Genomic DNA, 24,367 nt, shown 5'->3' with positions numbered 1-24,367 from the left:
GTTTCTTACGTAACAGAGGGGCGTGTCTGCAGGACATTTGTACTGTACTAACAACTGTTACCACCGCTTATCTTGAATGGTCTGTCTGTTGTGTGGAGCTTTTTCTGAAACGAATTCTGGTGTCGCGTTATAGTTTTATAACAGAGCAAGTAATATACTAAGAGTGGGGGAAAGAGCACTTCTTCCTATGAGGATTGTCGTAACACCTCAGTAATGCACCCGCTCACTACCCGTTACTTTCCCTTGGGGACATTGCAAAGGAGCGTTTGCTGGAAGTTGAGCCTGGTCATATTTTTAACGGCATTTATTTTTTTCTTGGACGTGTTCTCAACTCACAGCAGTTTGTGCATTACCGTGGATGACATTGGGTTTCGCGGTTCAAACCAGAAGTCTCAAGAAAACGTGTCACATAAAATCTGGTCAGTTGACAACAGAGGTGAAGATGCAAAAGTGAGTTTCAGAACCGCGCAATTATGCCGAGATGTAAATAACTGTCAGGCTTATGCAGGGACATTTGTAGAATGTGTTCACTTTGGCCTGCCATTAAAGAGATTCATAATTTGCCTTTCTCTTTTCGAAGTGACACCAACCAGTTGGTGGAAAAAAATATCCTGACTTTTCACCAGTTTACTTTAAAACTAGAGTGACTTAAATGGTGGCTCCCGAGATTTCAAGCAATATGCTACTTCTTCACGCGTGGGTGTTGTAAATGATCCTAGACAAGAATAGTATTTAGGGCACCCAAGTATTGAGGCTGTCTGTTTTCGTTCACCGTCTTGACACCCCTGTTGACCCTTAGTCTTATTACAGTCTGGATCAGTGTCTCTCTCACCTGTTTAAAATTGCAAGGAGACCCAAAACTAAAGCCAAGCTTCACTGTCAATCAATGAAAAATGCTCGCGTGCTATTTGGAGAATCGACTGATTTGCTCGTCGATGTGTTGTGCAGCAGAACTCAACATGCATGGACACCGGTATCATGGCCTATGGACAGACCATGTTCATGATGGGACTGTTGATCGGATCGGCATTTTCTGGTGTGCTCTCCGACAGGTATGGCACTCAAATGTGGATAGAAGGAACAGTCTTTTTGTTTATGACTTGAATATTATAGGTTAACCTTTACTGCCCTAGTCAGCCCACTGCCAACTACCCTGAAAGGATTACATTAGAAAATGTACACACAGTTATACATGCATTATATTGCTTATTAATCTATTTATTTCAAAATTAGATATGGTAAAAGAATTCTTCTCCTGGGTTGCTGCTGTGTACAAGCAACCATGCCGCTGGCGACAGCGCTTCTACCTTACTCAACCTTCTACCTCGCTGCTCGGTGTATCACGGGGATCACCTGTTGTGGCATCCACATGTGCAGCTTTAGTTTAGGTAGGACTGTTGTCTCATGTAAGGTTCTACACATATCTGCCAACATTCACAGACACATCCTTTAACAATTTTACTAACAATGTTGTCCTCCAGGGGTGGAGTGGAGTCTCCCCGAGGGCCGGATTTGGCCACCGACACTTCTGTCATTCAGCTTTAGCGTGGGCATGATGTGTCTAGCTGGGGTGGCTTATGCCTCGCGAGGATGGATGCAGTTTCATCTCATGCTATCCCTCCCGCAGATTATCTGCCTTCCACTATACTTGTGCGTCTCAGGTTTTGCATCAGTTTCATATTGGTGTAATTTATTGTGTTCTATGGTGTAGGCCATTTTACAAAAAAATATATCTTAATGTGAAATTCTTTTCACAACAATGTAATCTAAATGTGCATTCTACTAATTTCATATACCATCTTCGCTCAACGTACTATATTGCTTGGGAAAGTTACTTTTGAAATGTAAGAGGTCAAGAGGTCTTGGAATAAGAAATTACTTCATCAAAACTATTACATTGTATCATTTTCAATTGGAAACAGGAGAACCAATCAAAAACTTGAATTGAATTACATAGCTCTGTTACATGTACTAGTTAGGGTACTCCCCAACCCTGTCTGTTATAACTAAAACACATACATTGAGTTGGAATGAGTGACTTCGTAGAGAAACATCTCTGACTTTTCTTCATTGATCAGTTCCATACCAGAATCCCCCCGTTGGCTGCTATTGAACAAAAGATCTGACGTGATAAATATGTATCGTGCCAGAAGTCCCGAAGACAAGAACTGCCTTGACCAGGTAAGACACTGACAAGACACTTACATGTTAAACTCTGAACTGTGGAACTAGTTATGTAGAATAAGAACACCCTGTTAGAGCTGTAGAATGCTTTTGTTATACTGTATATTCCAAAGAACTTGGGTGAGGCCTTGACGCCTGTAGCATTGCCAAAAAAAAAACAAATCAGAACCATCAACACAAGAGGTTATGCTTTTGAGGTGGTGACTCAGAGGAGATCATCTTCCTGCTCTCCCAGCTGCTAGAGTCCTTGGAGAGTGAGATTCAGAAAGGCAACATGGAAATGAGCCAGAATGACCAAACCTCCCACATCACACAGTTCAAATCGCCCACCATCATACTACGACTGGTGATCATGGGTTTTATTGGGTAGGTAAGTGAACATACTCCCAAATTACTCAAACTGAAGTAACCTGTGCACTTACATTCCTGACTGAATCTGTTTCCCTTTAAGACTTCCCTCTGGAGACTACAGAACTTAAGTATGTTTATTTATTTATGGAAAAAATCACACTCAATTTCAATCCAGCACTCCCATAGAACCTCTGTTGACACATCTAGTTTATAGATCCATTGAACTTATTGACACCAAACTACTCACCTTCTCAGTATTTCTGTAACTATTTTGTAATCAAGCTGTCTTGAGGAGACTGTGAGCCTCTCAAACCTTTGACCCTTTGGAATCTCCTCCCTGTACTGTAACAAAGGTCAAACACATTTGTTCAACAGACCCCAGTGGAGACGAGTTGTTTCATCACACATTAAAGATCTATTACTCAGTGACACAACTGTCATTCAGTACATTACTTCACTACTCCCTGATATGAAATAACACATTGATGAATTGTTATTGTGATATAAGCATGATGGTTGACAATTTTAAATCAAAATAACCTGGAAAGAGCAACTTTTTTTTCGAGTTTGTAGCTATTGAGCAAACTTCCTCCTTAGGGTAAACCCTGACCTTAACTTTAAACGTAACCCTCACTCCATCACCTGTCAACCTGACCTTAACTTTACCCTGAACTTTAAACCTGAACTTTAACCCAATCTTCTAGGTTTTGGCCTGTACCTACATCCAATCACTTACACACACACACACACACACACACACACACACACACACACACACACACACACACACAGCTACACACACAAGACCATCTAAACCCCCTACCCCCATTCACTTTTTGTCCCTCCTTCCTCCTCTCTTTGGTTGCCAGGCAGCCATGTAACCTGTGTGCCTGTGCAAACAAAGAGACACTCTTCACTTTGACCAACCACACATGAACCCATGCCTAACCCTTATCCCTAAGACTATTGGCATTTGTCATTGAAGACACATCATTGACAACACATGCTTCGCAGACTGATATACAGTAGAACTAGATGTGTCATTTACTGATTGTAGTGTCAAGACAGGCTTGCACTGGCTTACCATGTGAAGACATCCTCCACTCTCCTCTGTCACAGGCTGGCATCTGCACTCACCTACTATGGGATCTCCTTCAGCGTGGGGCACTTTGGGGTAAATATCTTCCTGGCCCAGTTCTTCTCGGGGCTGTCAGAGGCCCCCTTGCTGTTTCTGCCCTTTCTGCTGTCCCGCTGTGGGCGGAGGCCTTTCACTATGATGTCTCTCCTCATCAGTGGCGTCGCCAGCTTCACATCCCTCATGGTGTCCAAGTTCTGTGGTAAGCTGTGGTGGCCTCACTCACGATTTAAGGTGCCGTCCTTGATTTTCAAATCCAACACACTTTATTATTCAGCAAATGTGCACCTCACGGTCCTCTAGCTGTGCGTTCTGTGTGTGTGCTGTGTGTTCCTACAATGTCCTGGTTCTGTCAATAGGAAACAAACAAAGTGGCTTTACACTACTCCAGCCGATCAACAACGTTGCTTAAGGAACACTAAAGGGAGGAGTGTGTTGGATTGGCTAAATATTAAAATATCAATAATCTTTTGCCATGATTAATGGCACCTTTTAGACAGTAATGTATGGGTGTTACTAACAGTATGTTGATTTTAAACTCATTTCAAACTTTATCACCGTCGGACCCCAGTTCACACGAGGGAATTCACGTTCACAATAGGGGTGTAAATCACACCCATCATGGCGATTCGATTCAGTATCGATTTTCTGACCCAACGATTCGATTATTTTCGATACTCATGAATACACCACGATACGATTCGATTTCGATTCGATTCGATTAATTTGTTCTTTTTTTACCTTACAGGCTAGACAATGTTTCAGATTTGAAATAAATCAATGAAAGCTGTTATATCGTTATGCATTTTATTTGAGAAACAACAGCCAATAACAGAAGTAGAAAAGTTGTACTCCACCTAGGCCTATGACAACCTCATTCACTGAAAAATAATAATGCCCCTGTTATAGACTCTGAAAGGCCTTGCATCAAAAAGTACTGTACAAAGTACAAAGTGTTAAGTAACAAAAATAGGCCTATACCACATTCACTATAGAATAACAATACTCAACAAAATCAGTGCAAAAGTGCACTAGCAGCAAACGGTAACAAAAAATAGGCCTGTAGTTAATTCAATTTAAAATGACAATGCTCCACAAAATCAGTGCAATGAGTGCAAATGTGCACTAGTAGCAGCAAATGGTTACAAAAAATACCCCTGTAGGCCTACTTCATTCACTATAAAATAAAAATACTCATCAAAGTGCACTAGCAACAAAAAGTAAAAAAAAAAAAAAAAAAAAAATTTTTTTTTTTTTAAATCGATACTCTTACGGACGTGTCGATGCATCGTATCGTCGGCTGTTGGATCGATGCATCGATGGAAAACGATTATTTTTTACACCCCTAGTTCACAACAGGCCAAAATGTAAAGTAGCTCACTGGAGTTCTTGAATAACTAACGTTCACTCTGACCTCTGGCAATGCTGTGATCTTGCCAAGGCCTTGCCTCATTTGGCACTGTATAAACAAGCTGCCTTAGAAGGAAAGCTCTTGCAGACTTCGTCAGAGTGCTTAGACGCATTCCCAAAACCACGGGGCTCCTCGGTTTCTTTTGCATGACATTAGCTGCACTTTATTTCCTTAAGTATTCATTTAATCAAAGTGGTTTATAGCATAGCAGCTATCCTTCCTGTAGGCATAGATCCTGTACAGTGTTTTAGTGCCCTGCTCTACTAGGTAGGAAAAGAGGGATAAAATCTGTTGGACTGTCAAACATGACTTGCGGTGCTGTCTTGTACCAGACTTGCCCCCATTGGTGATGACTCTGGCCCTAATGGCGAAACTGTGTATGGGGTCCACGTCCTGTGTGTCTCTGCTGTACGGAATAGAGCTTTTCCCAACAGTAATCAGGTAAGTTTGCCATTGGCATCCTTGGTTTGTCATTGACACATGTCCTCTGAACCAGTAATTCAGTGCCAACAAATCTGCCATTGTGTCAGGTTGACCGTAATAGTAATAAAGTTCATTCTTAGTTTATTTATAATTAAGTTGTAATATACGTAGTGTTTTTAGTCGTATTCAGTTTGATTAACACCTGTTGCATTCATTCAGCATATACAAGAACATCCATAAAAGGAGTTACCTATTGCACCTAATCAGCATTTTATAATTATATTTTCTTCTTATATTTTCAATATGGAGGCATCTCAAAGAACTGGAAGCCTTTGCGTGTACTAATGTGTTAGAGAGGCCTCTATACTGAGAAGAACATCTCTGCCACGGTATCCATTCCTAATGAATGTTCAAAGTGAATCAAAAAGCATTAGACTGCCCTCTGAAGCCATTACAAATGTGGTTATTCTGTGAAAGGCATTAGATTACTCAGAAAGCATTAAGCCTGCTTATACACACTGTGGACAACATCCCATGTGAGTGTACATCCTAAATGAGAGGTCCATATTGGAGATGTATACAGAGAGAGCATGTCCCTCACTGCTTTAGTCAGTCAGGTTGCAAAGACGGCCTGTGATTGTGTCGACATTATCATGCCTGAGTTGGGTTTTCATATATGAACTAGAAAATGCATTTCCTGAAGGAAATACCAGTGCATGAAATGCAAAGGTTAAGAATGAACGAATAAAAGAAAAGAAAAGTGAAAGAAGGAAGGAAGAAAGGAAAGAACAGTAAAAGAAGGAAAGAAGAGTGGAAGAAGGAAAGAAGAAAGGAAAGAAGAGTGAAGAAAGGAAAGAAGAGTGGAAGAAAGAAAGAAGAGTGGAAGAAGGGAAGAAGAAAGGAAAGAAGAGTGAAGAAAGGAAATTAGAGTGGAAGAAGGAAAGAAGAAAGGAAAGAAGAGTGGAAGAAGGAAAGAAAAGTGGAAGAAGGAAAGAAGAGTGAAGAAAGAGAAGAAGAGTGGAAGAAGGGAAGAAGAGCCAAAGAAGATAAGAAGAAAAGAAATAAGAGTGAAAGAAGGAAAGAAGAAAAGAAAAAGGTAAGAAGAGTGGAAGAAGGGAAGAAGAAAGGAAAGAAGAGTGGAAGAAGGAAAGAAGAAAGTAAAGAAGAGTAGAAAGAAGGAAAGAAGAGAGGAAGAAACAAAGTAAGGAAAGAAGAGTGAACAAGAGTGGCTCTGGATAAAGACAGTAAAGAGAGAGTGAAAATATTGAAAGAAGGAGAAAAAAAGAGTGTAGCAGAGAGATGGAGTGTGAGAGAAAGTAGAGTGAGAGGAGATGGAGAGAAAGAAGGAGAGAGAGAAAAAAAGTACAGTATGGAAGGTGTCTATTAATATTCCTAGTTATACAGTTGAATGGAGAGGTAGAGAGAGAAGAGGACCCTTGGAGGCTTGCCGCAGGTGTCAGTGAAGCACAGGTGCAAGCCAGTTTAAAGACCCTATTATGATGTCATAATGGCCCAATGTAAGTCAATGGGTTTTTCTTTAATAACTTAAAAAGTATAAATTTAGAAAAGTGAAAAATACATAGCATAAGTGTCCTTTGCAAGACCTACGCGACAAAGTTTGAATGAAGTTCCTACGTTAATCGGTTCGAGCTGAATTAATCGCAGAAAAAGGTAAGAAGAATAAGAAGAAGAAAATGCCTAGGAATAACAATACAGGGCATTTCATGCACTGTAATGAGGAAACGTTTTCTATATCCATGCTTTTTTATACAGTATATAGATATTCATTTTCATTTCACATTATTACTGATGATATTAGCATTGACATTTTAACATTTTAACACATCTCAATCAGGAATATTTGTGAACGTATGGGGCATGTTTTCTTGTCAATCTCTGGCAGAAGTGTGTCGGGCAGATGACCTTAAGACATCATTTCAACATAATTTCCCTGCTTTTGTCCCTCAAAGACAGAAATGCTTTGGGATGGTGAACGTGTGTTACCGCATTGGCAGTATAGTAAACGCGCTGGTGGCACCGCGAGGTGAGATACCGCTGCCCGCCATGATCTGCTACAGCAGCGGGCCCTTCCTGGGGGCAGCGCTGTGCCTATTGCTGCCCGAGACCAGTGGCATCCCGCTCCCCGACACCGTACTCGACTGTGAGAAGCAGCCCCGGCTTCACCTGCAGTGCCTCCCGTTCTCCAGGTGAGGAGCTGTTAGTTTCTGTGACATTAGTGTGGTGTTGCCAGATGAGACTGGCACTTACGTGACAGCAGTTTTACATCCTCGTTGAAATTATGGACAAGTAGCACATAAAAAAAGGAATTCTATTCCTACCGGCTTTAATTCTTCAGACCGACTTAAAATTTCCATATTTCTCTTTTAGCCAAAAACTTCCCATCCACCCAAACATTTCACCTTGGCTAACGTAACATCATCAACATTTTACTCACACAACAGCAGAGATTCCACTGGTCACAAGTTCAGCTCAGTTCCACTTGCACAGCATCTTAAACTGTAGTTATGGTAGTGATGTATTCTTAAAGTCTGCTAGGTATTTATACAGACGTCTTTGAATGGCTTTACTCGTTACCACACCACTTTTACTTTAGGCTCCTCAAACTCACGTGGAACGTGTAACTGTAGATTCCCTGAAACGTGCAAGTGAAGACAGCTGAAATCTGCTGACCTGTGGCAAACAGGTTTTATGAAACGGCTGATCACACAGATAACATGCCCCATTACTGGAATTCAGCCCACAAATCAGTCCTTTCACAGTGAGCTCACGTGAGCTTACTGACCCATAAAAGTACTGATAATCAATTTGTTCTTCTGAAACACAAAACATTGCCATATTAGGATGTATTACCCTCACAGCATTACGCTTTCAAATTGATAGTTTGACAGTAGGTCTTGTTACTTCATCTCCATAAATGTTTAAAACAAGGTGCCAACACCAAGGTCAGGGTATTGTATTCCTTTTTGATTCCAAATCATAGATTGTGGATTAAAATATACACCTTATCTGTACTCAAAGTAGCTTTGCATCTGAACGTTTGTGAACCCCCCCCCCCCAAAATAATTTCCTTCCACTTAAGTGTTCAGGCTTTTGTTCACAGAATGTTATTGTCTGTTGTGAAAAACTAAGGCTTGAGAGTTGGTTTACCTACCAGCAGGAACATGACCCTAGGCCTGAGGGTAAAGAAACAATGGAGTGGCTCAAAAACAGTAAGGTACATGTTGTAGCCCAGTTGTTACTTGTCATAAAAAAATAATTAAAAAAACATTCCTGTTTTTTCCAAACAGGGTTCCCCTTGATCGGACATTAGAGGGTGAAAATTCTGATATGACGGAAAAGCTGGCTCTGGAGTCCGAGTTCAAGAAAGCTGCTCTGCCCACTGAAACATCCCAATCCCCCTCTGTGGCTTAAACTGTGTCTTTCTCAGCATGAATGGGCTTTGTTTTTGTTGTTTTTTTATAAAAAAGGTTTTTAGGTTTTATATTAAGTGACAGTCAGGTGTTTGAGGGGACTTTTTGTCTGATTATTAACATGTTTTCACAATAAAATCCAGCCAAATCTTTTAATATTTTACCATATGGTATTCATATGGCGCACATAATTGTATCACAGCAGTAATAATTATGTTACTCTCAAAAATGTAAATATGAATTGTTTAATGCTGCTTGTAGTTTCTTCTATTTTTTACTTTGTTTCATTTATAAAGGAAAGAAACGATGCCAAATGTTATTTAATTATTACACTCTATTTGTGCAGTAAGAAAAATGAAAAGCAAGTTTTGTGTTTCTTTGGTAAAAGGAAATAAACCATCTTGTACACTGTGCTAGTGACCTCAGGGTCTGGCAAACCTCATTTCAGTGCTGTTCAAGAAGCTACAAAATGCACATTTAAATGGAGAACTAAGTATCATGGTGAGAATTTTTCATCGTTGGCCCTTCTGCATCATACTGGTTAGATGGCTATAATACCAAGGTTTCATTTGGTTTAACAACCACTTTGTGTTCTCCAGCTCACCACGCATGTCCTATCTTTAGTTCACTCATCATAAACCACCATTGATTTCAGACATCAGTAGAATTATGAAGCTGACTGGTTTCAGAGAGTATCCCCTTTCAGGAAATCTCATGTAAAAATCAAATGTTGGTTGACTTCCCCCCTCCTCCTCCCGGTACAGCCATGCATCATTCACTGTCAACACCAGCAGATGGAAAACAAACTGAATTCCTCCTTGTCATCTGAGGGGTGTCTTCATTTCAACCCTCACACTAGCTCCTCCCTCCTCACACAACATCATACACACAGAGGGTCACACAGGGGTAGTTGTTGATAAGCTTATGATTGGATAAACAGAATCCTTTCAGACGCCAATGTATTATAAAGGTGATTTGGTCCCTTTCACTCAAAGTGTTTTTGTAGTTGTTTATTGAGGTTTAATGTCACTAAAGCAATGGTTGTGAGCAATTTAACGCCTGAGGCATTTACAAAATAACTATGCTGCACTCAAGTATGTTAGACTTTCATTTTTAGGAATGCAAAAGCAGACCTTCTTCCCAAAGGGTAGACCGTTAAATGGATTCTAGGTCAATATTACTGATCTGTTGAGTTGGCATTATGGAGTTAAAGTCTAAAACTAAAAACTAAGACACACTAGCAGACAGTCAACAGACTTACCTTGCAAACACTGATAACTGCACTGCTGTATCTGATAAAAGCTAGCAAGCTTGCTAACTGATGGATTTTAGCAATATTTTGTGATATGCTGTAAAAGCTGTTGTTACAGTATTTCTGCTGTTTTTCCAAAACTACATAGTGAAAGGCCTAGGCATAGGAAAGACCTGTATAAAAACATATAAAAACACACTAAAAACCATAATGTTGCTTTAGTATATGCAGCTGTGGTTCTCAATCTGTGAATAAGACAGCATATGACACGACACATGATTAACACCATGGTTTTATTTATTACAGAGATAAACTTAGGGTCAGCATACAGCCTTCACCTCAGGGTATCTCTAACTCCTCACACCCAGACCACCATATGTAGATACTCTATATAACTGGGATTGTCTGGGTTCTCAGTGTGCGAAACACTACAAAGTACTCCCCCTGTTAAAAATAAAAGTTATAAAAATGTACAAAGTTGGGATTCAATTTTTTCCATGGTCCATTACAAAGGACATGGTGGTTGCTTCACATTGATATTGACATTGTTCTACTCATTTACAAAACATTTTGTAATAAAATCAGTTGTGGGAGTGTGTGTGTGGGTGTATGTTGTGGGGTGATCTCATTGAAGGACTGATTGTTTTTACAAGGTATGCCCCTGCGGGTAATTTCATTTTTTAAATGCTTGTCTTTATTCGTGGGTATGTCCATAGCAACCACATGCTATCATAAATCAAAGCACTAACTTTGGGCAATGATAGTTAAGAAGTCTAGAAGTATAATAGGGCTTAACGTTATTGGTAAATATATACAGCATACGTTTGAACTGCATGTCATTTTTTCCCTCTCAGTTGATCTAGCCACATGGCTACAAAATACCTTTAATAAAACTCAATGGTATTCAGAAGCTTAACTGCTTCACTGGATCCCCACTCAAATCAACGATTGCTGCACACAACGCCACACGTCAGAAATAAAACAGTAATATAGTGCAAATCTACAATCTGAAACGAAAGCTCTAGAAGCTTCTCCACAAATCCCCCGCCGAAGACTCCTTCCTTGAATCCGTCATTCACATTCTCTACCCAGCAATGTAACTTTCCCCTCCCACTTATGGGCATCTCTTCAAAGCATAAAGTATCCCATTCTTGACACACGACTCGTAAACTCGTTAAAACATGATTTTCACAAGAGTACCGTGAAGATGTCACCACCCACAAACTTTCAGTTAGCAAAGTGCTATCTCCAGTCAAACTGTATATGAATATATACCCCCTGCTACCACAACCCATCCCAGACCACTCAATGCCATCACTCCCTGGTCTCACTCATGTAACCTTTTCAATAATCCAACTCATCACAGCCAAAACGAAGCCTAAAAAGTACCAAAACACCCTAACCTGCAAGCATTAACATGAGGGACATTTCACACATGAAAAAAGTCGGACAGTGTTATAACTTTGTTTGAGGTGGGGGGCGATTATCTGAGACGGAAACGGTAGACAGTGAAAGTAGTTGAACAAATAGGGGTGACAGTTAAAGAGTTAAAGGTGAATATGCCTCATTAGTCACGTGTGTTCCACTTGCACAAGCTGTTTCTCAAAAGAAAACAAATGTCAGAAATGAGGGGTTTAGAGGTCCAGAGTGAAGTTGTGGTTAAACCCTAAGTGTTTTTAAAAGCACCCTTTCCGTGGCTGCAGTGCAGTCCACGTTCTCCTTCCTAAGTGCTGCCCCCCTTGCACAGTCCTGCGCTGGGGCTCAGGGTCAGGCTGAAGGGGTTCAGGTGTTGTCCGAGTGTCCTGCTTGCCCATTGGTCCTCGTAGCCGTCACTCATCTCAGCTAGCTCGCCCTCCTTCTCGCAGATGGCCGTCATGGGGCTGCTGGGGATGCGGCCGCGGGCGTTGTAGCGGCTGCTGGCGGCCGACGGGGGCGTGCGGGAGCGACCGTACTTGCCGGGAGCAACGATGGACAATGAGGAGGGGGGGGATGAGGAGCAGAGGCCCGGGAAGAGGCGCTCTGAGCTCCGAGCCCACTCCTCTGCCAAGGCGCGGTGACTGCGTCCAGGAGACAGGCAGGACGAGCCAACACCGTTCTCCAACGGAGGCAGGACTGCCTGGGAGGGTGAGGAAGGGGATGAGGACGGTGGAGGGGACAGCGATGAAGGTGTTGAAGAGGAAGAGGGAGAGACGTCTTTTTGCGGCGTCCTCTGGTATCGCGGGTCGGTGCACTTGAGCATCTCGGCGGCGGACATGCGGAAGCTGCCCTCGGAGCGGCTGCCCTTCTTCAGCAGCAGGGCCTTGAAGCTGTCGCTGCTCGTGCTGGAGCGACGCAGGCCGCGCTGGATGGAGCCCGTCGGACGCGGGAGGGACAGGGACGCGTGGTGACCAGGGGCAACGCCCGTGGGGGTCACCGGAGGGGAGGGGGAAGTGGAGGGAAAGAGGACGTTGCCGCGACAACGATCCTCCTCACCGTCGCCACGGCCCAGAACTTTCCTCTTTGACCTGGTGAGGTAGAGCAGAGGTGGTGGTGAGAAACAAGCACTGCTGCCTCATTAGTTTTATAGCAATAACAAGGCTTCTGTTTAGAATTTATAGCACATAGAGTTTATATAGAGTTTGCACTGAGCCTTTTCCACACAAAAAGGAAAAGCTGTGGGAAAAGCTCAAAACTGTCAAAAGTTTATAGACACACAATCCTACTCAAGAGTTCATTAGGGGCTTGTAAATGATGAGAAGAGTTATAGAATCCATTTTTCAAGGGATGTAATTTTTCTGTGGTCTTGAGAGCCATACATAAGAACCTTTGAATGAGTAGAAAACAATAACAATGAAATGGAAGAATGAAGTCAATGATACTGCTGTTACTGCTCGTAATAACAAATGAGCAGTAATAGATCCTGACCCTCGGAAGATCAAGACAAGGTAATAGGCTTTATATCATCATATACATCACAGTAATGTCAAATAGAAAGTAATGCGTTAAATGGTTTAGAATAGGTGTGTTTTGGACTCTAGGGGCCCTATCTTGCCGATCAGAAACGCAATTAGGACGGCGCCAAGCGCAAGTAGCTGTGTGGGCGGCTCTATGGCGCAGTTGCTATTTTAACGGCGGAAAAAACACACTTGCGTCCAGCGCAAGTGTCAAAAGGGTTGGTCCAAAGGAGGTTACTCAGCCATAGGTGTGGTTTGGGCGTAATATGCAATAAACCAATCGGAGCGTCATTTCACATTCCCTTTAAGAGCGAGAAGCGCATAGTCCATAGCGGCTTGTTATTTTGATGGCGGAATTACCTGGTGGAAGACCGGAGAAGTTCACAGCCGAGGAGACCGACGTGAGATTTACACCAATTTTTTGGCAAGCCATATATAATTACAAGGAAAATAAAGTATTTACCACTTGAGGAAATCATTGTGAAATCCATATCCAAGATATTTTAAAAATAAGCATACATGTAGCCTACACATTGACCCAAATGATTCAGGTTAATTGAAGCTGCGTGACATTTGATTTATTGTATGGCTTTGTAAAAAGCCGGGAGATAGATATATATGGGGATGCGAGAAACCCTCCAAAAGTAAGCAAAGTCAAGCAAGCATGTCAAGATATTGCCGTGATTGTTTCTGCAACGGGGCACCCGAAAACGTTGCCGAAAACGCTATAATGACGTCCGGAGACGTGGGACATCCAAGCTGGAAGGTAACACACGTTCTCGTGCCTTCACGGGAGGTGGATCTGCCTCGACCCAGGATCTGACGGCAGCAGAGGACATCGCCACGTCTACCCTCACGCCTGAGAGCGTGCAGGGATTTGGGGGCATGGAAATCGGCACCCAAGCCAGTGCACCAGCTGACCAAACCCAAGGTACATAAATAAAGTCCACATACACAGAGATGAGTTTACAAGATTTATAATAATACTGGCATTAAATAAATGCAACAAAGCCATACAATAAATCAAATGTCACGCAGCTTCAATTAACCTGAATCATTTGGGTCAATTGTGTACGCTAGATGTATGCCTAGTTTTTAAATGTCTTGGATACGGATATCACAATGATTTCCTCATGTGGTAAATACTTTATTTTCCTTGAAATTATATATGGCTTGCCAAACAATTGGTGTAAATCTCTCGTGAAGACGACAGAAGTAAAGTGTAGCCTACAGGTCCTATACTGTGCGGGCAAGCACATGCGCCCTTAAAATAGCGTTCTGAATACGCGTTACAGACTTTAGACATTGCGCCTCACATTAGACCAGCTTTTTTTTGGTCAATGGCGCACGGCGCACGGCGTTGTTTTGAAAACTGCAAAATACCACTTGCGCCAGAGAAACGCCTTCTCTGTTCCGCCCCCGCCCATGTCGACGCAAGTTCATTTCGAAGCGGTCCTCTGGAGGGAAAATCGCGCTGTGCGCCGGGTGCAAGATAGGAATGATACTTGCGTCGGTGACAATGTCACTTGCGCTGGGTGCAAGATAGGGCCCTAGAAGTCGATCATAAATATATTCTGTATCTTATTCTTAAGAACATAAAAACGTATTTACACAGCTCATTCCCTGTAGGCAAAGACATTATGAAGTATGAAGTCTGGCAAAAACAAACAAATCATCTCCAAAATGAACTGCCTACTCCCTGCAGGAGTTCATGAGTTCAAGAGTTCAGCGTAAAAGCACAGGTGAGGCTGCCATGTGGGTAGTAACTTACATTGGGACATTTTGACTGAAATATTTATACTGCTTCTTTAACTCTGAGAACTAATAAAAGCCCAGCTCCAGGTAGAGCACATATTCCATTTCAGTCATGGTAGAAATAGCAAGCACTAGCCGCTAGGCATTAAGGCATGTACATTTCTATGCAGGATATTAAAATTTGATTAATGCATATTGACTGTGTCAAAAAGTGCTAAGAATAAAACTGCGCAGTTTGAGCCCTCTAGGCTACAGAGCCAAGCTATCTATGTACCATTACAGGAGCATAAAGTAGAACTCACAATGCAGGGAGTTTGGTTCTCTCAAACCACAACATCTACCTGAAATTCATCTACAATCTACACATCACACCAATATAACAGCACAACTATCCAGTACTAGGGGGGAAGGAGGTGTTTGGGGTAGTTTTGGTATCCAAGGCACTACTGGGCACTACTCTCTGCAGTCTCCTTTACACTAGTAAAGGGACACGACCACCAGCAAATTACCCGATTATTAGCCAGCTCGTTCCACGCCTGTATTCGAGCATTCACGGTCTGCCGTCTGGCACTGCTCCCGAGAGACAAGTACGGCACAGGGTGCAAACAGAAGAGTATTTAAGCAAACATGGAGAGGACACGTCAAATCAGAAATATGAACACCCCTCATGATGAAACCATGCCACAGTGTGTGGAAAAGCATGCTATGGATGTTGTTTTGAATTTGTTTTAAAATAATGTAAACACATGGCGAGAGCACACAGTGAATCTGAAGAAGAAACCATGACAGTATATCTGCTTACGTCGAAAGCCAAATGCACAACTCAATGTAAGTATTTGTATGTCAAAGGTATGCCAAGTATCTTTCCTGTTTTTAGAGCAATTCAGCTGAGCCATTTAAAGGTCACGATACATCACTAGCCCATCCACAGCAAGATTATAAATTGTTGATAAACTAAATACATTTTATAAAATAACTTATGCATAAGGTATTGGTATTTATAAAATAAATACATAAGTTCTATCCATAACAATCATTTCTGAAAATATATGCCATCTGTTTTCCGAGGCTTAAAACAAGCACGACTGCTTAAAAAAAAAAACTACCGTCAGAAACTGACCTATCCTGTCATAATACTATGGTAATAAAGAACAGCACAATAATACCTGAAATGTCACCATAAAATCTGATCTGACAAATGATAACATTACACAGCTTATGATAACACAGAAGACATTCTCAATAAGAGGGTTTATGGTCAAGACAGGAAAACTGTACTGTACCTATGTATGACGGCAAAGAGATCTTCGGTGGTACGGGGGCGTGCCGGGGTCACCATATCTCCGTGCGCCTCACCGTTGGTGCTGGCTTCCCGTGCAGGGCTGCTGGTGTGGGAGTCAGGAACCACGCCTACGGCAGGGGGACAGAGAGCCACATGTCAGCTGCAGTCCCCACCAACACAGTGGGAGAGAGAGAGAGAGATAGAGATAGCGAGGGGGGGGGGGGGGGGGGGGGACGAGAGAGAGAGCGAGAGAGAGAGAGAGAGAGAGAGAGTGCAGAAGGCTCCCCAACTCTTACATGCTGTAAATTATTTATTCACTCGCCTTTTGTGATTACACATCTCTCTTGCTTTCCTTCCTCCCCTCTCTCCCCCTCTCTCTCTTTCTCTTTCTCTATTTCCTATGACTCTCTTTCCCTCTTGTTCCCCTCCTTATTTTCTCTACTTCTCTCTCCCTATCTCTCCTCCTCTCAGCATCTGTACTTTGGAGTCCCAGTGGCAGCTAGGGCATCTCCCATTTTCCTCTTCAACATTCCACTCACTAAGTTCCTCTCTCTCCTTAAATTTATGCGGTCAAGTGAACACTGAAATGACCATTCAGCACACGCAAACTGAAAACAGATGGAGACGGAGCTGAAGCGAGAGAGAGAGACCCTCATATAGCTGTGCTGAAGGTAAGATGGCTCGCTTTCTTGTCCTCAGCTGTGGGGGAGGATGTGAATGTGGATGAGACTACAGTAAAGTACAATCTGCTGTGTGTCATCACTGGCCATGAGGATGAAGGGAAGGGGAGGGGGGGGGAGATTACTGCAGCCCACAGAGAAAGAGCTTCTGCTCACAGCTCACAATTTATGACCCTCCATTTGACCACCCACCCACTGTGGATGAGAGCTCCAGCGGCATTGGCATAATAACTAGGGGATGTCCAACGACAGATACACTCTAACAAGGAAGAATCTCATCACACTGTACTCTGTGGCGTATTGTGTGACATAGTTGTTATGTGTATTGATTCACCATGAAATAGTTTTAGCGAAATCCATCCTCTAGTTTTAATGTTGATATGGCTTGGTAAAAGTATGGTAGGAAATAGAATCAGACTAGAGATGGATTATTATGAAAAAATAGACCTAATAACAAATATTTATATAAATAACTTTGTATGTATGAACTTGCATGTAATGTATATGTATCTAAACGTCCTTTCAAAATATGAATGTACAGTATGTGTTCATCTGTTCTTAATTTTTTTGTGTATTTTCATATTCAGGGATTTTCTCTTTCCTTTGAAAGACTTGCTTTTCAGGGACGATGCATCCAGCAGTTTGACTCACCTGGCTGCTCCTCCCTGGAGCCCACAGATCCCAAAGTGGAGTCCGGGGCCTGGTCGTCCTCGTCCGACGTGCTCCTCTCGTCACTCAGCCCAAGGTCTTGCTCCTGAATGATCAGGTCCTGGAGGTGCGGCCCCCCAGGAAGCCCGTCTGAAGACAGCTCGCTGCTCAGCGAGTCCCTCCTCAGTGTGGACAGCACGGGTGTGGAGCACCCAGAGTCAGTGTCCTCTCCCTCCTCCTGGTGCAGGGTGAAGCACTGGCCGCCGGTGACCTCGAACAGAGGAGTGGCAACGGGGGTGACGGCTATGGGGTCGTTAGCATTTAGCACCTGCGTGCACTCAACCTCAAAGGATGGGAGGGAAGAGGAGGAGGGAAGTGGAGGAACGATCAGCGAGAGTTTGGGCTTGTTGGGAGATACGGGGGGCTTTTGCTTGCGAGGGGTGATTGGGGAGGTTACAGATGGACTTTGATCCTCAAGGGACTGCATATTGTCTGATTTCACTGACGAATCGCCTGTGGGCTCGTCCTGGGATAGGATCTCTGGGATGTGATCATCAGATTGTCCATTACAGGTCGTTTCCTTTTCCACAGGCTCAGGGACACTGTATCCGTTTGTTATCACCATGGGTTCTCTCAATGGGGACGGAGGTACATCCATTCCATTCTCTATTGGACTCGAGCATGTGGTCAGTGGTATATGAACAGGGATGATTGACTCTTTAGGTTCTTCTGACTCTACAACCTTTTGACAGTCCTGATCCTGTTTCTGCTCTTGTTTTTCAACAGAAGGCAAAGTTGGTGATTCCTCATCTTGGTATTCAAGCTTCTTGAGGTACTTGACAGACCGCAGCTGCACCATCTGCAGAGCCTCTGCTGTGATCAGAGGTTTCGGCAGCATTGTCTCGTCCAGGTGCCCTGGACTTGGCGGTGGTGTTGCCATCTCTGTGTTGAATGGTTGCTCCGCAGGTTTAGCAGAGACTTCAACAGGCTTGAATTTGAAAACAGAGGCTGGTGGATTTACCATACCCAATAAAGGTGGCGGAGGAGGTGGAGTTGGAAGGTTGGATGGTGAGGGCATGGCAGGGAGAGGAGGAGGTGGAGGGGGAGGTGGGAGAGGGGAGGTGTTGCCGCCTAGCAACAGAGACTCAAGGGTGACCTCTACTGGGGGCGGAGGGGATGGAAAGCCTGGCGACGAGTTCAGTGTTTCTGTACTCATCTCTGCCATTGCTGGAGAAACTGGGGGAGAGGTCTGATCTTTTTCATTGACAGACACTAGAGGGGTGAGAGGAGGTGAAGGACTATCACATTTAGGGGTTGGAGGGGAAGGGTTGGTGGTGATTGCAGAGGGAGAGGGAGGTGGAGTGGTGCCAGGGAGGGGCGGAGGAGGTGGTGGCATGGGGAGCTTGACTGTATCAGAGGTGTTTGAGGAGAGAGAGGTGGACGAGGAGGACACAGAGACAGATGACAGCAGTGAGGACGATCTTGCTGGCACTTTGGGCTTGGGCCTGGGCGGCTTTCCAGCCCTCGGAGACTTGGCCCTCATTCCCGAAGTTGTGGGAGTCCCTGCTGTTGGGGTGTTCGACTGACTAGAGTAGCCACTAGAGGGGGAGGTCAGTCGGTGGATCTTTTCAGGAGAGGTCATCTTTGATCTTGGCCCATTGACCGTGTTCACGTGAACCAGAGGCAGGCACATCTTGTGACCATTGGTCATGAGACCATTAGTCATGCCATCACTGGTCATGGCAGAATGACTCACATCCCCATTGGTAAGGCCTTCATCAGTCATGCCATTGTTTAATGATCGGCCAATAGGAGACAGTCCTTTCTCTGATCTAGGCCCTTGATATTCCGAGCAGAAATCCCAAGACTCTGTGTAGTCGGAGCGCTGGCTGCTGTTGTCGCTGTGTGGTGGTGGTGTGACCGGACACATGACGGCGGGGGCCGACATTCCACTGCTGGCCGCGCTAACGTTACTGTGGCTCCTGGGCCGCCGCACCCAAGGGTCTTCGAAGTCGCTGCAGAGGCTCTGGGCTGTGGTCGATGCACTCTGGCTCCTCATTTGGAGCGACTGCTGCAGGCTTGAGATCAGCTTCTCGTTCAGAACTGACTCGCTCAGGTGCTGTGCCCTTGCAGACTTGCGTCGCAGGGAGTCAGTGCGAGCAGGAGGGTGAGGGGGCTTCTTGGCCTTGCGCAGGGAGATGCTCCTCGTGAGTGACTTGTTGCTCCCAAGGCTTATGCGGTCGTCCTGGCTGTGGTGCTTACGGCACTCATACATGTTGTGTCTGGCCTTATCTGTCCTGTTGATGCAGCTGTGGCTGTGTGACTTTAGCCCCGAGTCCAGCCGCATGGAGGTGTAGTACCCCTCATTGTCCACCGAGTACAGCGAGCTTGAGTCGGTCTTGTTGGGAGAATGCTCCGAGCTGCTGTAAATGTGGTTCACAGGCGAGGAACAAGTGGAGGTTAGCTCGTGCTTGGGGGGCGTGATGTTGTCGTAGCCCCACGGGTCAGAGGTGATGGTGCCGCAGCTCTGGGTGCTGCTGGTGGACTCACGTCGTGTATAGCTGGGGCTGCTGCAGTTCTGGCCGTCCAGCGTGCTACACTGGGAGTCCGTCTCAGTGTTGGCACCTGTGGAGATGGAGGCGGTTGACTGGCAACGGGATGACTCAGCCGTGCTCGGTGGTCTATCGACTGGGAAGGGCTCCATAGACTGTATGTGGTTGCCTCCATTCTCGTAGAAGGGACCCTCGAAGTCTGACGGAGCAAGCATCAGACCATTGGCACTGAGAGAAGTTGTCCCGTTGAAATGTCCCGCAGAGTCCGAAGAGGAGGTGATTTGTTGCTCGCTCTGGTAGCCTTGGAACTTGGGGCTGGTCAAACCATTGGTCTTCAGAGAGGCAGTCAGGTGCAGGGAGCGATCGTTGGCCTGCTTGACCTCTACCGGATGTGGCAGTGAATGGGACGAGCCGTTGGTCATTCGGTAATGATTGGTTGCGTAGTTACCAGGCTCCGACTGCGAGGTCCCTCTCGTTGTCCCTTGGCGAGGCAGGCTGTGGAAGCCTTGGTCACTACTGGTGTGCTGGGGGGTGAACACGAGCCCATTGCAGTCGCTCATGGCTGAGAGGCTCCCGGAGGAGGAAGTGGAGATGTTGGCCATCTGAGCAGCGATGCCCTGCCCTCTCTGAGCACGGATCCGCCGGGCAGATGGCTGGACAATCTTCACCTCCTCCGTCTGGCAGCTGGAGTCTCGCTTCAGGGAGTTCTGCAGGGAGGAGTTGATGCTGCCGGCGCGGCCGAGAGAGGAGTACTGACCGGGGAGGTACATGGAGTGGGCTCTTCCATCATCCTGCCCTTGTGGGGCTGAAGATTTAGAAGGAGAAAGGCAACCAAATAAATGAGTAAAGGCAGTAATAAAATCAACACAAAATTTGTTTTACTGTATTAAACCCCCCGTACTGTTGTTTGAATGATTAGGATAGCCAAGTATTTGAAAATGAAAATTGCTTCATAGCCTCATTACAGAACACTCTATTCATAAAAATGGCTACAGAAATAATTATAAGTAAATCTGCCGAACAGTAGATCATATAAACTCCCATCACAGAAATCCTGCTCTCTTCCCTTATTTCACACAAACCATAGCCTAACCCCAATCCATTGAAATTCCGGAGATTTTGGGAGATGGAAACAAGCTTTACCCAATTACTCATTCAGCATGTAGCAGGGTCTCAAACGGGAATTATGGGATTACACTGATGGGTGCACAGCTACAGAGATTCATGCTACAGTTATAGCAGGGATGATGTGAGATTAGCACAGGAAATATACAAAATGCTCCTTCTAAAGAGAGAACTAGTGGGAGAGGATACGAATGGGTTGAAGGCCAAATAAAATCCAATCTGCTTGTGTATACCACATGTAATTCCATCGGATTTATGTGGGAAGCTCACTCTCTAGGTCAATGTGGTATTCCACATTTCATCCATCCAATTTTTAAATCCATGTTTTTTTGCAGTTTGTTTTGAACACATGAAACCTGAATGACTTGCAAGTAATTTTAAGCAAGCTGATTATAATTGTCCTTGTTCTCTTTCTGTTCTCTCTTTAAAGCAAGCCTTTTGTCACAAAGTACAATTTTATTTGGCAGCATTGACAAACAATAAAAATGATTCAACTAAAGTAATAGTTTGCCGCTATTTGCAGACACTTGACAAATGTGTGCAAATATCTTTCAATATGTACATACATTTTAATACAGTATGGGTCTGAATCATTGTAACCACAATAAGAAATGCACAATTTTTGATGGACTCCAGGACCACTCAAGCATAATGTATAAGCTCGGTATGGTATGGACACATTGAGGACAGATGACCAGGAACGCTGCATGAAGAGTCCTACCTAGTTCCCTCTGGATGCTGTCAGGCACGCCCGTAATAGTCTTTCTCCTCCTGACCTTCTTGGGTCGCCTGATCACAGTGTCAGTGTTTACAAGGGAGCGCCGGAAGCTGGCCTGCCGGTCAAAGTTCTCGCCTGAGGTTGAGGCAGCGAGAGCAAGCAGACGCACTGTTACTGAGGCATGTTTCCACCATGCATAGCATACAGTAGAGTATAGCCTACGCACAACACACACACAAACACACACACACACACACACACACACACACACACACACACACACACACACACACACACGCACAGACACGCAGAGCACACACAGCAGATGGAGGCTTGTGATGCCAGTTTATATAACTATAAACGTACATACAACACAGTATCTGTCACATTTTATAGCAGCAAAGTGTGACTTATTAGATGAACTGTGTGGATTCAGGTAATGCTGAATGCATAGTGTTAAAAGTGTCATGTGTGTGATTGTGGAGGATTGTGTGTGTGTGTGTGTGTGTGTGTGTGTGTGTGTGTGTGTGTGTGTGTGTGTGTGTGTGTGTGTGTGAGAGAGAGAGTGTTACACATAAAAGGCTGGATTATATCTTCCATTTCCACCATGAATTCATGGCATTCTGATGCACCACTGACATCAACACATCCCTCTTTAAAAATCAATATAGCAGCAAAGTGATAAACTGTGTGGATTCAGGTAATACTGAATGCATAGTGTTAAAAGTGTCATGTGTGTGATTGTGGAGGATTGTGTGTGTGTGTGTGTGTGTGTGTGTGTGTGTATGTGTGTGTGTGTGTGTGTGTGTGTGTGAGAGAGAGTGTTACACATAAAAGGCTGGATTATATCTTCCATTTCCATCATGAATTCATGGCATTCTGATGCACCACTGACATCAACACATCCCTCTTTAAAAATCAAAGCAATAAAGCGTATAACTTGACTGAGTTATCACTTAGTTTATCATAAGTAGCCGTAACATCAGCAGCCGGTCCCTGTTAGTCAGCACCAGAGAGTGGGTGTTTCCTGAGCTACCTGTGATGTTGATAGGGATGACGTCGGTGACCACAGACTGGGCTGCCCGTCTCATCTTCTCCTCTGGGGTGGGCAGGGGGAAGGACTTGTCCCAGTAAGCGTGGCCACTGATGTCATCGTCGGTCACATCCTCGATCAGCGGCGTGTGAGGACGAATAAAGACCATACTCTCCTCGTCAGGGGAGGAGTCTGATGACTGGACGTGGCACACACACACACACACACACACACACACACATTCAAAGAGCATAGAGTCAGACGACAAAGTGGTGAAGCAGTGAGGAAGTTAACAACAAATCTGTGAAACCCATTTTAACTACAGATTTCAGCTGTTCCTGTGACAAGGTTTGACTCCACTGAGCGATGTCATTCTGGGAATTGTGCATATCCCTCCACCCACATATTTTAATGAGAAGCAAGGACAGACTCAAAAAAGATGTATCCTCATATCTTCCAAGTTGCTTCATTCAGCATCTTTATCTTAATGAAATATTTCTGAGAGTGAATGAGCAGTTTAAAAACCCAGGGGGGCTCTGTGTCTTTGTGTAATCTACTGAATTATTCAGCAGTCTCGTTAGAGCCAAAGATCAAACAGAATTACTCAGTCAGTTTTGTCATCTTTAAAGACGGGACAAATAGGACTCATTTACATGTTACTGTAACACCTAATGAAAAACAAAACGACTGAAGTAATGTTCTCAGTCCTAATTTGAACAGGTATGAACAACACATTTAACAAATCGCTGCCATCCCACCAAATCTAGTCCTTTTTCTGTTTAGAAACAAAATGGCAGCAACACCACATCATAGCCCAAACTATTGTACTTAAGGGTTCTAAAACAGGAACAACCACTACTCACATCCTGACAACTAGGCAAGGGGTTTTCTACAAAGGGACCAGTTAGGATACAAGGCCACCATTTAAAACAGAGAGACACAGTGCTACATGGAGTCTACCTCCAACAGGGCACCGCACAGTCTACATCTCTGGGTAGGGAGTATATAGCTGTACCTTTCTCCTCCAAGGTCTCAAATGACAGCAAAGAGACAGGCAAGACTGACTCAAACAGTCTAGCAGCCCGGACTGCTCAACACAATAGATTGAAGGAAAGGGGGGAACAAAACAGCAAAATGAAATCAAAAAGGCAACGTGAAACTTTTGACATTTTTGTTTTTTTAAATAATTAGTGATTTCTGCATGATCTTTTGCATTCTATCTAAATAGTATCTTTCTTCAGGCGAATTGAGTTGCAATGGCAATTGCTTTTTTTCACCAGAGGGGGGCAATGTAACATCACTTTTTCCTTTCAATTTAATGTAATAAATTATTCAACAAGCACTGCATGAAAAATAATCTTATAAAAACATGAGTTTATTTATATCAATGTAAAATTGTAGATGAAATTGAAGATGCATACAAACACAAAGAAACACACACACACACACACACG

The 24,367-nt window shown here is 44.0% G+C and overlaps 2 protein-coding genes across 2 annotated transcripts in view; one reads left to right on the top strand and one right to left on the bottom strand.

Annotated features, from left to right (window-relative positions):
• Nucleotides 1-213: 213 nt before the first annotated feature.
• Nucleotides 214-8,936, top strand: LOC308374245 (organic anion transporter 3; the record flags this gene model as incomplete). The annotated part of the gene is made up of 10 exons (XM_080849978.1): nucleotides 214-450; nucleotides 952-1,052; nucleotides 1,234-1,388; nucleotides 1,482-1,650; nucleotides 2,079-2,181; nucleotides 2,420-2,550; nucleotides 3,655-3,872; nucleotides 5,414-5,522; nucleotides 7,475-7,711; nucleotides 8,813-8,936. The coding sequence occupies 10 exons, from the start codon at nucleotides 214-216 to the stop codon at nucleotides 8,934-8,936; spliced, it is 1,584 nt and encodes a 527-aa protein (XP_080706104.1).
• Nucleotides 8,937-10,547: 1,611 nt separating this feature from the next.
• Nucleotides 10,548-24,367, bottom strand: part of nhsl1a (NHS-like 1a) — a gene marked incomplete at its 5' end in the record, with an annotated part of 33,495 nt that continues 19,675 nt past the window's right edge. The window contains 5 exons of the mRNA XM_080850170.1: nucleotides 10,548-12,691; nucleotides 16,159-16,285; nucleotides 17,489-20,842; nucleotides 21,884-22,015; nucleotides 22,917-23,112. Coding sequence (XP_080706296.1) covers nucleotides 11,911-12,691; nucleotides 16,159-16,285; nucleotides 17,489-20,842; nucleotides 21,884-22,015; nucleotides 22,917-23,112 — 4,590 coding nt within the window. The 3' untranslated portion in view covers nucleotides 10,548-11,910. The remainder of the gene's footprint in view (nucleotides 12,692-16,158; nucleotides 16,286-17,488; nucleotides 20,843-21,883; nucleotides 22,016-22,916; nucleotides 23,113-24,367) is intronic.

This window comes from Sprattus sprattus (assembly GCF_963457725.1).
Source record: "Sprattus sprattus genome assembly, chromosome: 13".
In the NCBI taxonomy this organism is placed as follows: domain Eukaryota; kingdom Metazoa; phylum Chordata; class Actinopteri; order Clupeiformes; family Clupeidae; genus Sprattus; species Sprattus sprattus.
Note: the sequence above shows the minus strand (reverse complement) of the source record. Positions and strands in the feature narration are given on the sequence as shown.